The sequence below is a fragment of the Vipera berus genome (assembly GCF_964194415.1).
Source record: "Vipera berus genome assembly, chromosome: Z".
Lineage (NCBI taxonomy): Eukaryota > Metazoa > Chordata > Lepidosauria > Squamata > Viperidae > Vipera > Vipera berus.
In genome coordinates this window covers 101,080,451-101,099,280 of record NC_138205.1, presented here as the reverse complement: position 1 = coordinate 101,099,280, position 18,830 = coordinate 101,080,451, and the positions used below count along the sequence as shown (strand labels likewise).

The 18,830-nt window shown below is 40.2% G+C and overlaps 1 protein-coding gene across 1 annotated transcript in view; it reads right to left on the bottom strand.

Moving 5' to 3' along the window:
- Positions 1-14,541: 14,541 nt before the first annotated feature.
- COL28A1 (collagen type XXVIII alpha 1 chain) overlaps positions 14,542-18,830 on the bottom strand; it is a gene marked incomplete at its 5' end in the record, with an annotated part of 87,314 nt that continues 83,025 nt past the window's right edge. The window contains 4 exons of the mRNA XM_081343260.1: positions 14,542-15,454; positions 15,634-15,808; positions 18,193-18,421; positions 18,561-18,739. Of these exons, the coding sequence (XP_081199386.1) occupies positions 15,636-15,808; positions 18,193-18,421; positions 18,561-18,739 (581 nt within the window). The 3' untranslated portion in view covers positions 14,542-15,454; positions 15,634-15,635. The remainder of the gene's footprint in view (positions 15,455-15,633; positions 15,809-18,192; positions 18,422-18,560; positions 18,740-18,830) is intronic.

The window sequence follows — 18,830 nt, the reverse complement described above, 5'->3', positions numbered from 1 at the left end:
TTTTGTTGTCAAGACGACCTAAATTTTATTTCTTCAGATTACTGTTTCGATTTTCTGTTGCTTTTTGACATTCCTCTGGAATTCATGTTACAGAGGATCTAAGAAGTTCTGATAGGATGCTTCCCCTGGAAATCAGAATCCAGAGGACATAAGAAGTATTCACAGGAATTAGGTAGAAATAAACATGTCCAGGTTTAATTCTATATATTCCGAACTGGACGTTTATATAAGAATGTTAACTATTGTTTCTGACTATTTCTTTTAGCTGTTTCTATTTTTAATTTTCGGTTAGATGCTTTTTAGTTAATCCTCACATTTTATTACACTTTTGACAATTTTATACGTCAATATTTACTATGAATTGTGGCAGAATTTTTTTTAGTATGAATCTATATTTTCTTCTTGTTTTTGCCATTTTTTTCAAAACTCTTCATTTTTCCTCAAAACAATCCCTTCAATTTATTTGATTATTTTCATTGGAAATTGGTATTTGGCAACAAAATTAACTTTCTAAATCAAAGAGACCCTTTATCCAATGAGGTCAGCTGACAAAAACCCCAGCATCTTATTTGGTTTCAACACTTCAGATTTAAATACTGTTTTTTTCAATGCTTCAACATTTTGGTCTTTTTTTGGTCTCCCATCTTGCATAGTTAAAAAACGATTATCCGAAGCGGAGCTGTAAATAGAATTCCTTTAGTTCTGTAAATATATTTTCTGTTGCTTTTTGACATTCCTCTGGAATTCATGTTACAGAGGATCTAAGAAGTTCTGATAGGATGCTTCCCCTGGAAATCGGAATCCAGAGGACATAAGACGTATTCATAGGAATTAGGTAGAAATAAACATGTCCAGGTTTAATTCTATATATTCCGAACTGGACTTGTTTATATAGGAACGTTAAGTAATGTTTCTGACTTTTTTTCTTTTAGCTTTTTCTAGCTTTAATTTTGGGTTCGATGCTTTTTAGTTAATCCTCACTAACATTTTATTACACTTTTGACAATTTTACACATCAATATTTACTATGAATTGTGGCAGAATTTTTTTTTCTATTATGAATCTGTATTTTCTTCTTTTCGTCAGTTTACTCAGAACTATTTTCGTTTTTTCCTCAAAAGAACCCCTTTAATTTATTTATTTTTATTGGAAATTGGTATTTTGCAACAAAATTAACTTTCAAAATCAAACAGACCCTTTATCCAATAAAGTCAGCTGACAAAAACCCCAGAATCTTATTTGGTTCCCACACTTCAGATTTAAATATGGGTTTTTTCAATGCTTCAACACTTTGGTCTTTTTTTGGTCTCCCATCTTGCTTACTTAAAAAACGATTATCCGAAGCAGAGGTGGAATAGAATTCCTTTAGTTCTGTAAATATATTTCAATTCTTGAAATGATTGTTGTCTAGCCAATATAATATTTATTTCTTCCTATTATGATTTTGGTATACTGTTGCTTTTTGAGGTTCCTCTGGAATTCATATTCCGGAGGATCTAAGAAGTTCTCATAGGATGCTTCCCCTGGAAATCAGAATCCAGAGGACATAAGAAGTATTCATAGGAATTAGGTAGAAATAAACATGTTCAGGTTTAATTCTATATATTCCGAACTGGACTTGTTTATATAAGAACGTTAAGTAATGTTTCTGACTTTTTTTCTTTTAGCTGTTTCTAGCTTTAATTTTGGGTTAGATGCTTTTTAGTTAATCCTCACTAACATTTTATTACACCTTGGACAATTTTACACATCAATATTTACTATGAATTGTGGCAGAATTTTTTTTAGTATGAATCTATATTTTCTTCTTGTTTTCGCCATTTTTCTCAGAACTATTTTCATTTTTTCTCAAAATAACCCCTTCCATTTATTTTGATTATTTTTATTGGAAATTGGTATTTGGCAACAAAATTAACTTTCTAAATCAAAGAGACCCTTTATCCAATGAGGTCAAGCTGACAAAAACCCCAGCATCTTATTTGGTTTCCACACTTCAGATTTAAATACTGTTTTTTTTCAATGCTTCAACATTTTGGTCTTTTTTTGGTCTCCCATCTTGCATAGTTAAAAAACGATTATCTGAAGCGGAGGTATAAATAGAATTCCTTTAGTTCTGTAAATATATTTCAATTCTTGAAATGATTGTTGTCGAGACAATATAATTTTTATTTCTTCACGTTACTGTTTTGGTTTTCTGTTGCTTTTTGAGGTTCCTCTGGAATTCATATTCCGGAGGATCTAAGTTCTCATAGGAAGCTTCCCCTGGAAATCAGAATCCAGAGGACATAAGAAGTATTCATAGAAATTAGGTAGAAATAAACATGTCCAGGTTTAATTCTATATATTCCGAACTGGACTTGTTTATATAAGAACGTTAAGTAATGTTTCTGACTTTTTTTCTTTTAGCTTTTTCTAGCTTTAATTTTGGGTTAGATGCTTTTTAGTTAATCTTCACTAACATTTTATTCAATTTTGACAATTTTATACATCAATATTTACTATGAATTGTGGCAGAATATTTTTTCTATTATGAATCTGTATTTTCTTCTTCTTTTCGTCAGTTTACTCAGAACTTTTTTCATTTTTACCTCAAAAGAACCCCTTCAATTTATTTGATTATTTTTATTGGAAATTGGTATTTTGCAACAAAATTAACTTTCTAAATGAAAGAAACCCTTTCTCCCATGAAGTCAGCTGACAAAAACCCCAGCATCCTATTTGGTTCCAACACTTGAGATTTAAATACGGTTTTTTTCAATGCTTCAACACTTTGGTCTTTTTTTGTCTCCCATCTTGCATACTTAAAAAATGGTTATCCTAAATGGACATGTAAATAGAATTCCTTTAGTTCTGTAAATATATTTCACTTCTTGAAATGATTGTTGTCAAGACGATATAAATTTTATTTCTTCAGATTACTGTTTTGGTTTTCTGTTGCTTTTTGAGGTTCCTCTGGAATTCATGTTCTACAGGACTTAAGAACTACTCGTAGGGTGTTTCTCCTGGAAACCAAAATCCAGAGGACATGAGAAGTATTCATAGGAATTAGGTAGAAATATAGACTTGCAGGTTTAATTCTATATATTGACAACTGGACTTGTTTATATTAGAATGTTAAGTAATATTTCTGATTTTATTTCAGCTGTTTCTAGTTTCAATTTTGCGTTAGATGGTTTCTATTTAATCCTCACTAACTGTTTATTACAACTTTTGACTATTTTACACATCTCTATTTAATATGAATTGTGGCAGAATTTTTTTTAATATGAATCCATGATTTTTTTTCATGATACCTTAGAATTATTTTCATTTTTTCTCAAAAGAAATCCTTCAATTTATTTTATTTATTTTATTGGAAGTTAGTATTTTGCAAGAGAAATCAATTTCTAAAGAATTATTCTTTGGAATTTGGTTGAAATAGACATACCCAATTTTAATTCAAGTTAAATACATTTTTTTCAAATCTTTAATCTCTTCTTTTGTTTTTTAATAGTTTGGATTATTTAGGTAATGTGAATTTTTGTTCACGCCAAACAAATTTTTTTTGTTCAGATACTAGAAGTGTTTTTAAAATCAAAGCTGAAAAAATCTTCTTAAAACTTCTAAATAAGGAGCCTTATTCAGCTGAAAATGTCAAAATGATTTTCCTAAGGATATTTCATAGTGTTCTTTTGTATCCTTTTCTAATATGTTGGTTCATTTTTCATATGTGCGGGATTGTATGCAGTACTACTTTCAAAGTTTTGATTTACTGACACATAGAATCAATCTTCAATTGGAACAAATACTTTTATCCTATTGACACAAGATCTTCAACACTGTGGTCCTCTTTTTACTGTTGTTTTTCTATTTTTTCTCAGTTTATTTGCTTTTTTAAATTGGAAACTGATGTTTTTCAAGATCTTCAAGTTTATCTGTTAAGTCAGCTGACAAAACTCACAGCATCATTCTTTGTTGCAGTTAACCAAATTTAAATACAAATTTTTGTAAAATAGGTTAAGAGCCCAAATTTTAAATTCACAATAATAGATTGCTTTTGTTTACTGGCTGTAATGGATGTACTTTTGACCGTTTAAAAAGTGTTTGTAATATTTTATTTTATTATATAATACTTATTTACTATATTATACTTTATTATATTATATTATACTATACACTGAACTGTGACACAATTTCAGTGTGTGTGTGTGTGTGTGTGTGTGTGTGTGTGTGTATGTATTGAATCTTCCTGTTTTTGTCTTGATGCTCCAGAATTCCTTACTCAAACAATCCTGCTAAAAATCATTATATAAGTTTGTATTTTATACTTTCTATTGATAACTTAAGATAAAATTGACAAATTATTAAAGTGTTGATTTCACAATTGCACACAGTTTTCTATGGCTTTTTTGCTTGGAATATTGTTTTTTGTTGTCTTACTATACAGTATGTCTTAATGATATGTCACATATAAGGAACATTTATTTGAAGAAAATATGAAGTAATTATATGTTATAAATGTGACGTGGAGAATTTCTGGAAACTAGAATTAAAGTATACAAACACTTTGCTCTACATGTCATTATTTTACTGTTAGATTAATCATGGGGAAAGTTTGAAGAAACAATTCACTACCAAAATTTCATAAAGTCTCAGTGACTCCTTTGCTGAGATAAATATGCAACTATTTTTTATTAGCAGATTAATTTTAGGATCAGATGGCATTTAATAAGAATTTTATTGATGCTTCTATATATCCTGCAATTTCACGTGTGTGTGTGTGTTTGTGTGTCTTACCCTCTCTGGCCTCTACTGACAGGAGTGAGGTGGAGCCTGTGGCCTAAAGGTTAATACAGCTGCCTAACATGCAAGCTGCCCAGGTTTGAATCCCAGAGGGGTAAGACTAGCTGATCAAAGCTAAGGAGCTTGAAATAGCTATACTAGTCTCCCTTTAACTCTTTGTCAGTCACAAAATTTTGAATACATATTGAATATATATGTGTATATATATATATATACATGTACACACACACATACACATACATAATTTCTTGTTTTTATTTATATAAATATAGCTTAGGTAGTATTCATATTACGTACCCACAAAGTATTTTTCCCAAATATCTAATGTAAATTACCATTAAATTATATGGTTAGTCTGCGGAGAAAGCAAACTAACGCCTTTTACATAATCTTATATACCCAAATGATTCTTAATTATTCAAAAAGTAGTTGATTGAGAAATAATAGCTTTTAATAGAAAGGACAACCAAAGTTTTCATCAGGAAACGGTCTCAGTCCATATCCCTATCTTCCTTAATATCACTTTTTCCTCCTCACTGCAACTTGGCCTACAAAGGTTTTTGACAGACCCTCATTTATGATGTTTCTGATATTCATTTATAATGAATACATTGCTTTAGTCATTTGGTTTGCTAATTTTTGCACCTAGAGTGTCTGGTAGTATAGGTACTGGTTAGGTCCGGCAACTCCTATTCCTGCTATTCTAGCGGTAGTCCTTAATAGCTTTTGTGAAGGTCAAAGGGCTGCTGCTATAGGGTGCTATAGTGCTTCAAGGCTATTTAGCATGAGAAATTTGAAAAATACTTTGAGACATGGGCACATTTTTTCTGATTAACCTATTCTTTAAAATGGTCCTTGCTATTAGAGTTTCAATTACTTGGCAAATTGGAAATTTTATAATATTTCAGTTATTGTGTTCTAAGAAAAGGAGATTTGGTGTTTGTGTCCCAAACCTTATTCTGTATTCCTAAGAAAGTTTAACAGCTTTTTATATCTGCCTCCCCCCTAATACAGTCACACACAGGAAACTTTCCTTTACATATAAGGAACTTCCTCTCTTCCTTGCTTCTATCTTTTGTGAAAACAGATTTATCTAATGAGAAAATGTCTTTCACCGGTACACCTTATCTCATTCCCAGGAAAGTTTTCTTCAAGGCTTACAATGACAAGTAGGTAAGGCAACATATCTTAAAACAAAATAAGACATGATTTCTGGATCTTAATAAAAATATAAATGCTCAAATTAAACATTCTAATATTCTATACCCTTGACCGAAGATCAGTACACTCCTATCTGGGATGGTCGTCCTCTTCCATCGAGTGCGCAGCTTCGGGAGGGACATACATGGAGTGGTGAGGGAGGAAGGGGACACCCGCCTAACCAGCCAGATCAGCTGAATCAACCCTGACGATCAATGGAGTGATAGATGTTGCAGCCAGATCGCCCTCACATCCCTATGTTCTATAAAATATTCTAACTTTGTAGAGCCACTTCTCTTTGAGGGCTACTTCTGTTCTCTGCCAATGACTATTAAATTGTTTTGCTGCCCATTTCTATTATGTTAGAAAAATATCAAAAACTAGTATATAATAAAAATGAATTATAAATGTACAAATTATCTACTATAACTAAAAGAGGGAGTAGGATGAGCAGGGAGGAGGTGGGATCTATTATTACCGACCACTTCCATTGTGATACTCTCCATTGGATTCCCAAGCCAACTGGCTGAGCCAGGTCTTCAAGCTCTTGCAGAAGGTCAGGAAGGTGGGAGCTGACCTTCTGGGGGGCAGGATGTTCCAAAGAGCAGTGGTGATGGCAGAGAAAGCTCTTCTGGACCTGCCAGCCAGAATTTCCTGGCCAACGGGCCTACAGCACGCATTCTTTTCTGGCACAACTGGGATGGGCCAATCCCATTGGGATGAGACAATTCCTCAAGGAACCTAAATCCATGCCAGGAAGGGCTTTAAAAGTGATAACCAGCACCTTGATTTGCATATAGAGTTACCGTATATACTTGAGTATAAGCCGACTCGAGTATAAGCCGAGACCCCCAATTTCACCCCCAAAAACTGGAAAAAGTTGGTGACTTGAGTATAAGCCGATCCGCCGTTCTGCAAGCCTCCGCCGCCGGCTGCTTCGTTCCGCAGCGGAAAGAAGCAGGCAGGCTGCTTCGTTCCGCAGTGGAAAGAAGCAGCCTGCTTCGTTCAGGCTGCTTCGTTCCACAGCGGAAAGAAGCAGGCAGGCAGGGGGCGGAGGAACGGAGACCCGGCGACGTTTGGGGAGGTTTGGGCGCCTCTCCAAATATCCCCAAACGTCGCCGGGTCTCCGTTCCTCTGTGCCCTGCCTGCCTGCTTCTTTCCACAGCAGAAAGAAGCAGGGAGGCAGGGGGCGGAGGAACGGAGACCCGGCGACGTTTGGGGAGGTTTGGGCGCCTCTCCAAATATCCCCAAACGTCGCCGGGTCTCCGTTCCTCTGTGCCCTGCCTGCCTGCTTCTTTCCACAGCAGAAAGAAGCAGGCAGGCAGGGGGCGGAGGAACGGAGACCCGGCGACGTTTGGGGAGGTTTGGGCGCCTCTCCAAATATCCCCAAACGTCGCCGGGTCTCCGTTCCTCTGTGCCCTGCCTGCCTGCTTCTTTCCACAGCAGAAAGAAGCAGGGAGGCAGGGGGCGGAGGAACGGAGACCCGGCGACGTTTGGGGAGGTTTGGGCGCCTCTCCAAATATCCCCAAACGTCGCCGGGTCTCCGTTCCTCTGTGCCCTGCCTGCCTGCTTCTTTCCACAGCAGAAAGAAGCAGGGAGGCAGGGGGCGGAGGAACGGAGACCCGGCGACGTTTGGGGAGGTTTGGGCGCCTCTCCAAATATCCCCAAACGTCGCCGGGTCTCCGTTCCTCTGTGCCCTGCCTGCCTGCTTCTTTCCACAGCAGAAAGAAGCAGGGAGGCAGGGGGCGGAGGAACGGAGACCCGGCGACGTTTGGGCGCCTCTCCAAATATCCCCAAACGTCGCCGGGTCTCCGTTCCTCTGTGCCCTGCCTGCCTGCTTCTTTCCACAGCGGAAAGAAGCAGGCAGGCAGGGGGCGGAGGAACGGAGACCCGGCGACGTTTGGGGAGGTTTGGGCGCCTCTCCAAATATCCCCAAACGTCGCCGGGTCTCCGTTCCTCTGTGCCCTGCCTGCCTGCTTCTTTCCACAGCGGAAAGAAGCAGGCAGGCAGGGGGCGGAGGAACGGAGACCCGGCGACGTTTGGGGAGGTTTGGGCGCCTCTCCAAATATCCCCAAACGTCGCCGGGTCTCCGTTCCTCTGTGCCCTGCCTGCCTGCTTCTTTCCACAGCAGAAAGAAGCAGGCAGGCAGGGGGCGGAGGAACGGAGACCCGGCGACGTTTGGGGAGGTTTGGGCGCCTCTCCAAATATCCCCAAACGTCGCCGGGTCTCCGTTCCTCTGTGCCCTGCCTGCCTGCTTCTTTCCACAGCAGAAAGAAGCAGGGAGGCAGGGGGCGGAGGAACGGAGACCCGGCGACGTTTGGGGAGGTTTGGGCGCCTCTCCAAATATCCCCAAACGTCGCCGGGTCTCCGTTCCTCTGTGCCCTGCCTGCCTGCTTCTTTCCACAGCAGAAAGAAGCAGGGAGGCAGGGGGCGGAGGAACGGAGACCCGGCGACGTTTGGGGAGGTTTGGGCGCCTCTCCAAATATCCCCAAACGTCGCCGGGTCTCCGTTCCTCTGTGCCCTGCCTGCCTGCTTCTTTCCACAGCGGAAAGAAGCAGGCAGGCAGGGGGCGGAGGAACGGAGACCCGGCGACGTTTGGGGAGGTTTGGGCGCCTCTCCAAATATCCCCAAACGTCGCCGGGTCTCCGTTCCTCTGTGCCCTGCCTGCCTGCTTCTTTCCACAGCGGAAAGAAGCAGGCAGGCAGGGGGCGGAGGAACGGAGACCCGGCGACGTTTGGGGAGGTTTGGGCGCCTCTCCAAATATCCCCAAACGTCGCCGGGTCTCCGTTCCTCCGCCCCCTGCCTCCCTGCTTCTTTCTGCTGTGGAAAGAAGCAGGCAGGCAGGGCACAGAGGAACGGAGACCCGGCGACGTTTGGGGATATTTGGAGAGGCGCCCAAACCTCCCCAAACGTCGCCGGGTCTCCGTTCCTCCGCCCCCTGCCTCCCTGCTTCTTTCCGCTGTGGAAAGAAGCAGGCAGGCAGGGCACAGAGGAACGGAGACCCGGCGACGTTTGGGGATATTTGGAGAGGCGCCCAAACCTCCCCAAACGTCGCCGGGTCTCCGTTCCTCCGCCCCCTGCCTCCCTGCTTCTTTCTGCTGTGGAAAGAAGCAGGCAGGCAGGGCACAGAGGAACGGAGACCCGGCGACGTTTGGGGATATTTGGAGAGGCGCCCAAACCTCCCCAAACATCGCCGGGTCTCCGTTCCTCCGCCCCCTGCCTCCCTGCTTCTTTCTGCTGTGGAAAGAAGCAGGCAGGCAGGGCACAGAGGAACGGAGACCCGGCGACGTTTGGGGATATTTGGAGAGGCGCCCAAACCTCCCCAAACGTCGCCGGGTCTCCGTTCCTCCGCCCCCTGCCTCCCTGCTTCTTTCTGCTGTGGAAAGAAGCAGGCAGGCAGGGCACAGAGGAACGGAGACCCGGCGACGTTTGGGGATATTTGGAGAGGCGCCCAAACCTCCCCAAACGTCGCCGGGTCTCCGTTCCTCCGCCCCCTGCCTGCCTGCTTCTTTCTGCTGTGGAAAGAAGCAGGCAGGCAGGGCACAGAGGAACGGAGACCCGGCGACGTTTGGGGATATTTGGAGAGGCGCCCAAACCTCCCCAAACGTCGCCGGGTCTCCGTTCCTCCGCCCCCTGCCTCCCTGCTTCTTTCTGCTGTGGAAAGAAGCAGGCAGGCAGGGCACAGAGGAACGGAGACCCGGCGACGTTTGGGGATATTTGGAGAGGCGCCCAAACCTCCCCAAACGTCGCCGGGTCTCCGTTCCTCCGCCCCCTGCCTGCCTGCTTCTTTCCGCTGTGGAAAGAAGCAGGCAGGCAGGGCGCAGAGGAACGGAGACCCGGCTTCGTTTGGGGACTTTTGGGGAGGTGCGCGCGCACCTCCCCAAACCTCCCCAAACTTCGGCAGGTCTCCGGACGGCGGTGGCTTGGGAGAGGTGAGCGCGATCCCGGAAGCTCCAAAGCCTCGGCCGCGCACAAGTCCTCAGTAAGTTTTTTTGTTGACTGGAGTATAAGCCGAAGTGGAATTTTTCAGCCCAAAAAGTGGGCTGAAAAATTCGGCTTATACTCAAGTATATACGGTAAGTATCATCAGCATACTGATAATACCACAATCCGTGGTGATGGATGATCTCACCTAGCGGTTTCATGTAGATGTTAAAAAGGAGTGGAGCATGCTCTAAGAGAGAAGCCATGGGCTAAATCTATCATTCCCTATTAACACCAATTGGGACCAATCTTGGAGAAAGGTGCTTTTTCAGCACAAAACTGCCCCTAGCCTAATGTCCAACCCAAAAGTATACCATGATTGATGGTATCAAAGGCAGCTTAGAGGTCAAGGAGACTGAGGATGATTGCACTAGCCTATCCCAGTCTTGCCAGAGATCATCAATAAGTGTGATGAATTCTGTCTCTGTGCCATAAACAGACCAGACTCCTAACTGAAAGGGGCCCAGATAATCTGTTTCCTTAAGACCTTCTGAAGCTCCCAGGCAACCATCTAAAAAAGGAAGATGGGAAACAGAATGAAAATTGTCTAGGCAGGGATCAAGTGATGGCTTTTTAAGGAGAGTGTGAAGCAGGGTCTCCTTAAAAAGCTTCAGAAATGTCCTCTCCTGCAGTGATAAATTAATCCAGACATGTCAAACACAAGGCCCGGGGGCCGGATGCGGCCCGTGAAGTGGTTTCATGTGGCCCGCGAAGCAATCCTGGAAACAGTGAGGGAACGGCCCCCACTGCCTTGGCCCTGGCCCAGAGACCCTCCTGCCAGAGACCCTCAGATCCGTCCCACTCCTGCCCAGGCCCCCATAGGCACCCTTGACGCGAACGATGTAGAGCTGGCCATGCCCACCCAGTAGGCCATATGCACTCTAGCCATGCCCACCCAGTAGGCCACACCCACCCGGCCCCCTGAGGGCAACTGCAATGTTGATGCAGCCCTCAATGAAATTGAGTTTGACACCCCTGAATTAATCATTCATGAATCAAAGCAAATATATATGTCCCAGGATAATGTTGCAAGATCCAATCTGGATCAGTAACCGGGGCCAGAGGTTTAGTCATCTAATCTTTCAGACTAATACTATAGCTCAACCTCACAGAACTTGTCTCTCACCAGAATATGCAACATTTGTGTTCCTTATCTTCTGTAACCATGTGAGTGGCTGATGGCTGGTGATCACTATGAATTACTGATCCCTGAAGTACACATGGAGGTCATTGATCACCCATTTCAATGCATACATCTCTTTCATGATGGTATTATAGTTCTGTTCCTATTGGAGGAGCTTCTTTGATAAAGAATTGGGAGAGAGGGGTACTTTCTGTTGGATTCCTCTATTTGTACAACAAATGATTGCATAAAATCCAGTCACTTCAGCACCAGTTTTCCACATGGAGCACTTTTAACCTTTCAATTGCCTCCTGACATTCTTTTGTCCACCTTATCTTGGAAGTTTTCCTGGTTAGCTCTGTTAGGGGTTGAGCAATGGGGAAGAATTGGGGATAAACCATTGGTAATATCCTGCCAATCCCAGGAAAAAACATACTACATCTTTCTTTGTTTTGGGAGTTTCTACTTGTCTCAGAGTTTCCATTTCCTTCTGTTCAGGTTTTATGTATCCCTTTTCTACCATAAACCTCAGATATTGGGTTTCTTGAAAATTCAGGTAGCACTTTTCTGGTTCAGGGTAAATCCAGCTTCCCTTAGACATTCCAATGCTTTCCTCATGATGCACATGATCCTCCCAGATATCATCTAAATAAAATTGACATCATTTTCTTTGCCCGGGAAGGATTTTGTTCATTAATCTCATGAAGGCACCTCATGTAGCCAAATTACATTTTCTTAAACTGAAAAAAAAAACTCTTGGGGAACTGACAAATACTGACAAGTCTTTTCTCTGGACTGCGGTTTTGGTAGGATTTGTCATTATCCTTTGTTAAGTCTACAGAAGATAGATATTTGGCTCATCCAGAAACTTGTCCATCCTGTGTCCCGGTCAGCTATCAAATTTCACCACTCTGGCAGAAATCTATCCCAAACCGTATGTCACTATTCAGCTTTTGGCACCAACAGAAATGGCAATGCCATTCATTGATAGATGGTTCTATTACGTTCATCTGGAACTTTTTTTTCTATCTCCTTTTGTAGCAACTCTTTCAACCATTCAGGGATCCTATACAAGCAGGTCAGGTTTCCCCCATGTCTATCCTGTGTTCCACTAAGGTAGTTGTACCTGGCTGTCCAGTAACCATTTATAATTCTCCAATATTCTTCTTAACTTGTCTTTTTGATTCTCTCTTAGCTCAAGATTTATATGCATGATCCCTTGGGATGGTTGCTGTATTACCTTCCAAGCTTGATCCACTAAGTTTGGATTACTTTCTTTCAATACCAATAGGGCCATCCCAGGGTCAACCCTACTGTGCCATTTATGTAGGAGGTACACATGATATATATAGCTTTTCTATTTCATAATTTACTGGACCAATTCTTCTCCTTATTGCATAGGGACCACACTGTGCTTGTACTTTACTTTCTTTACTTGGCAATAATAATAAGATTTGGTCCCCTACATCAAATTTCTTAGTCTTTAACCCTTAATCATATTGTGTTTTTGGCTTTCCCTGGCAGTTGCTAAATGTTTCTGGGTGAAGTGTTCTACGGCCTTCAACTTATTCCTTTGTGTCAGGATGTATTCAGTCAGGTTTCTAGGTTTCCAGTCCACCCTTCTTTAATTATATCTAATATATCACAGTGTTGTTTCCCATATAATAATTCAAAAGGGCTAAAACTTGTGGATGCCTATGGAACCTCCCTATATGAACCGCAGAAATGGCAGCCATGTGTTTCAATGTTTTGGGTCCTGCCCTGTACATTTTTTTAACATATTCTTTTTTAGCATATTCTTTAGCACATTCTTAAGTTCGTTCATTAAGACCATTTGCCTGTGCGTAATAAGAACTAGCATACACCCTTTTATTCCCAGGTCTGCATATAGATATTTCAGGGGACCTGATTGGAAATTTGTGCCCTGATCTGTAAGAATCTCCTGTGGTATATCTACTCAATTTTAAATTATGACCACTTCCTCCATTATATTATTTTAGTGGTCATATTTCTTAATGGAACTGCTTCCAGATACCAACTGCCATAGTCACAGACCACCAGAACATACTCATTGCCTTTATTGGAACATGGTAAAAAGCCTGCAATATCCATGGTAACTTTTGAAAAAAGGATGGGACTAAAGATACCTTTTCCATAGAAACTTTGTCTTGTTGCCTTTTTGGCTTTACTGGCCATATTTTGCAGTATTGGATCACCTCTTTATAGATCCCTGGCAGATAGAAATTATCCAGGATCTGATAAAATCTTATAAATGGTCCTATCCCAACCCATATGTCCACTCTACAGAGTCTCATGAGCTAACTCAATATGGTTTTACACTATCCCTTAGGTAAGGTAAAGGTTCCCTCACACGTGTGCTAGTCGTTTCCAACTCTAGGGGCTGGTGCTCATCTCCGTTTCAAAGCCGAAGAGCCAGCGCTTGTCCAAGGATGTCTCTGTGGTCATCTGGCCGGCATGACTAGACGCCAAAGGTGCACGGAACGCTGTTACCTTCCCACCATAGTGGTCCCTGTTTTTCTACTTGCATTTTTACGTGCTTTCGAACTGCTAGGTTGGCAGAAGCTGGGATGAGTAACAGCCACTCACTCTGCTATGCGGCACTCAGGATTCGACCCGCCAAACTGCCAATCTTCTGATTGACAAGCTCAGCATCCTAACCCACTGAGCCACCGTGTCCCTATCCCTTAGGAACCACAATTTATTCAACCTGTTGCTTTGTATAGGGATGAAGACTTATATAGTATAGCAATTCTTGATAATGTGTCCTTGTTTATCTACGTTTTTGCAGCTAGCCAACTACGTTCTACCTGAAATCATGGCAAGATTTGCTCTATGGTCATTTTCATTGCTAACGTCAACACTTTTATCTTTTAGCTGAATTGATTTAAGTTTATGGAGAAAAGTTCACATTGCCACATTTTCAAGTAAAACAGCCCTCTTGTTCATGTGTTTAGTCAAAGCTATGATTTTCTCAGTAGTACTGTATGGTTGTGAGAGCTGGACTGTAAGGAAGGCTGAGTGCTGAAGAATTGGTGCTTTTACATTGTGATGGTGGAAAAGATTCTTGAGAGTCTCTTGGATACAAAAAGATCAAATCAGTCAATCCTAAAGGAAAATCAACCTTGACTGCTCTTTGGAAGGACAGGTACTGAAACTGATGCTCAAATGAGAAGAAAGAATTCATTGGAAAAGAACCTGATGTTGAGAAAGACTGAAGGCAATAGAAGAAGGGGACAACAGAGGATGAGATGGTTGGACAGTGTCATTGGCCCGATAAACATGATTTTGGGCAAATATTAGGAGACAGTGGAGGACAGGAGAACCTGGCATGCTATGGTCCATTGAGTCGCGAAGAGTTGAATATGACTTTGCAACTGAACAACTTGTTCACGTGATATATTTAATTATCACTCATCAGTTTTAGCATATACAGTACTTTTGGTGCAGAGATATGGTTTAAAAGGAAAATACAGTATGAAAAAATATACTTATATACATCTGTCAGTGCTTTCCCCTGTTCTTCTATAATTGATTTTGACATTTACTATGAATTTATTTTCCTCTTTAGTTTAAGACCCCTGAGTAACAAGAGTATATGGAATAACAATAACATTCAAAATACTGGTCCTGTTTTACTCAGAGATTTTTGCATCAGAAACTACCCTTAATAGTGCTAAAATCTATTACTGGATTGGCAGGATGGTGTCTTGATGTGAACAGGACACCTGTAGCCATTAATTATTGTTGCTACAATTATAGCTGGATCTTGGCATCTGAAGAAAGATAACCAAAGGGGAAATAGCAAACAACCAGATTTTCATTATCCTTAGCTGCAAGATTACATAGGCTTTGATGTAGGAAAAGAGTTATAGCTGTATCCATAGGCAGAGATTCGATTTTGAAAGTTCCCAATTATGATACAGTTGTCCATTTTTTGCTGCTGCAGTTTCTGATGATGATCTAGAATTCACATTCTATTCTGTATATTGTGTGGTACAAAATATTTTCATTTCAACATAATAAAACCATATTTATGAAGGCTAATTATGATCTTTGATATCTGGCTTATTAAAAATTGCTCCTGAAACATAGATCAATAAGCATAAAAGTGTAAACTGCTTTTTATCAAGTAAAACTATCATCTATAAAGATACAGTATTGTATTACACTATAATCTATATCATATCATATCATGCCATTATAAGACATTATAAAACTATAAAAAATCAGTGTTTCATAAAAGCACCAAGTATATTATAGAAGTACTATTAATACAGTATTTGAACTTCTTTTAGTATGATTATGCAAACTTTGACTTCATTTTCTCATAACATCTTGTGATTTCTGTAAGAGAGAAATACATTTTAATGTTAACTCCTAAAAAAATTACATGTACAGATTTTTAGAGGACAGCATACAGTTCAAATTAAACAACCAATATGTTTATTTAAGGATTTGCATCGCTATTTCAAAATAAATAAAATCCATAAATACAAGCATTTTATTTAAGACATCTCACTTACCTTTATCCTTGAACACAAATTGCTTGGCACTCTTGTTCAGTTTCAAACCTATTCTGGTTGCCTTCACAACCTCCATACCAAAATCGGGCACAAGAATTTGTATCCTTGGCATAAAACCATTTCACTTGATAATTTCGGCAGCTTCCAGTTTTCATTGGTTCTAAACACCTGGATTCTGAAAACAATATATATGCATATTTATTGTTTTGATGTACTTCTATAGAAGCTGAAATGTTTTGTCTACACAACTTTATTACTACAAATCCTTATCACTAACTGTATTTTTACTATGAAATATAAGGAAGAGTTACAATTGCATTGTTTTCAGCTTTCATGACACTCTTAGCTTTCCCTGTCTTAACTGGTTCTGCCAGATTGCTGTGGTGCTAGCTGTACATAGCGCTGATTGACTGGTAGATACAACCCTCCTTTGTAATGCTTGGAGGGTTCAAAGGTTGATAATACACAGTGTATTCACCTTCCAAGTTTCTGACCATATTCCAATCAGTACTTTTTAAAATTATTATAAACAGAAATCCCTTTAGTCAATTGGGCTTTTACTTAAGAAGACATGTAACTGATAAGCTGCCCAGACTGACCTTGTAGGGGAAATGGAAGGCATAGAAATTTAATAAAAAAAATAAAAATAGAATAACCCTACATAATTGAAACATTAAGATTTTCTTTATAATTAACTGACTTTCCTTTTATTTATTTATATCCTGCCTTTATTATTTTTACAATTAACTCGTGGAGATGAACACATCTAACACCTCTTCTTCTTCCTATTTTTGCCACAACAACCCTGTGAGGTAAGTAGGCTGAGAGAGAGTAAATGGCCCATGGTCACCCAACTGGCTTTCATGGCTAAGGTGGGACGAAAACCTATACTGTAGTCTCCAACTTTCTAGACTATAGGTTGTCCTTGTTATATGACCACAATTGAGTTCAAAATTTCTGTTGATGAGCAAGACAGTTGTTAACTACGTTTTCCCATTTTATGACCTTTTTTGCCACAGTTGTTAAGTCAGTAACATGGTTATTAAGAGAATCTGGCTTCCCCATTAACTTTGCTTGTCAGAAAGTCAGAAAAGGTGATCACATGAACTTGGGACATGACGCTGCAACTGTCATAAATACATGCCAGTTGCCAAGCATTCGAATTTTGATCACATGACCAGGGGAACGCTGTAACAGTTGTAAGTGTGAAAAATGGCTATAAATCACTTTTTTCAGTGCCATCACTAAACAAATGGTTGTAAGTTAAGGACTTCCTATACTGCCTCAACCACTAGACCAAACTGGTTCTCCAGTTTTTTCAGTCTGTTGAATGTTTAAATATCACACATACTCATTCTTGAGATCTATAAGAATAAATTACACTTTTTTATTTCCATTGGTTGTTCATTAATTGTTATGCACTATTGCTCCATCTTGTTTGCTTTCTGTAGAAAATAGGGAGATGGAAGGTGATAAATTGAAGAAACTTAGACTTAATTCCCTCTTGCATTTTAAATGTATTGATTAGATGTAAATGGCTAAAAATAACAGGATATGATAGGTAATATGTGTGCTTTAAGATCAAAATTTGCTTCTGTCTTAAAACCTTAGACCATCTGATTCTAAGCCACCAAGAATGGTAAACAGGCAGTCCTTAAGTTAAGAATGAGACCCATCCTTCTGTCTCAAATTTGTATTTAAGTGAGAATTTGTTCTTAGGGATAGGCTTCTTACCCTCTATTGCTAAGAATGACAGATAGCATTCTCCTGCCTCAAACAACAAAGCATTGAAGATGCACAGTGTTTTCTCAAACCACTGAAAACCTCTGAAAACGTAACATTACTGTTCATTTAAAATATGCAGTTTCAGCAGTTCATGAAAACATTGCGTAGCTTCAGGAGTTTGTCAGGTCAAGGAAGAAGAACGCTGTCACTTTGGTAATAGGCAGTCTGTTCATAAATACAAGTTATTTATTGGCTCTTAACCCAGACTGTCTGCACCCAACCTGTATTATTTATTCATGATAAACTGTCTCCAGAGCTTTGCTGCCAGATAGACAAAATAATGGTTGATGGCATGCCAGGCTGACCCTCAACTGTTGAGTCTCCACAACTGAAAGATGTAATCATAAGCACAGTCCAGGTGCTTATAATAATATAATTTATCCAAAGGGAATAAAGCTCCTCCTAAAGTTTACAAGACATGAAAGTGTTCACCATTACAATCAAGCAAAGACTTGATTCAAAGAAGTTGAAAGTTTCAAAGTTTCAAAGAAGGTTTGCAACTGCTAGGTATAACTGAGCACATGAGTTAACAATGTGAGCTACTGTATACAAGGTTTGACTGACATTTAGAAATATTCCATTGCTATTCCATGTAGAGGCAAGAAAGTAGTGTGAATAGTGCCAGTGCAAAAGAAAGGAAGAATAGAAGCAAAGCAAAGCAATTGTGAATTTCTGTTTTTGGTTTTTGATACTAGAAACTATGATAACAAAAAAAATTGTCCTATGAAGTCTGCTCATCCGTTTTATCTCTTCATCTTTAGAATGCTTCCATACCTTTCATAACATGTATTACTGTAGGAAGTGGAACAACAGCTGGTGTAGGTTGCACATGTCTAGTTACATTAGACACAATTGCTAAATCCGGACGGTGAGTGCTAGATTCCAAATAATCTTGGCTGACTGGCCGTCTATGATGTTCAGGAATATGCTTGGAAGTGGTTGAGGAAACACTGTGATCCTGATCCAAATAGGATGCTCCTTTCTCACTGGGTCTCTTTGAAAACTATAGTTACAATAAAGAAAAAAAACAGTAATAAAATTTAGCAATGCTTTATTCAAAGACTGTGGACTTGCACAAAGCATGAATTCTATCATTAAATTTTTGTCCCTCCTGTGCAAATGTCATTTTTAGTAATACTTACAGAATCACTAGTCTCTGGCTGTAGTGGGGGGGCATATGATCCAGGAAGATCAATTTTGGCTACCTGACTGCCATGTTCGCTGGTTTCAAATTTTGGAGAAAGAGCTGAACTAAGCACTTTGGTGATGTAGGAACTCAAGTCATTTTCACAAATTTGTCTGAAAATCTTATCCTCAAGAGCTAAACATATGAAAAATAAAACAGTATTATGAAGTGGAATTGCGTATAGATAGGAATTAATTTAAATTAGATGTGATCTATTTTGAGAGGG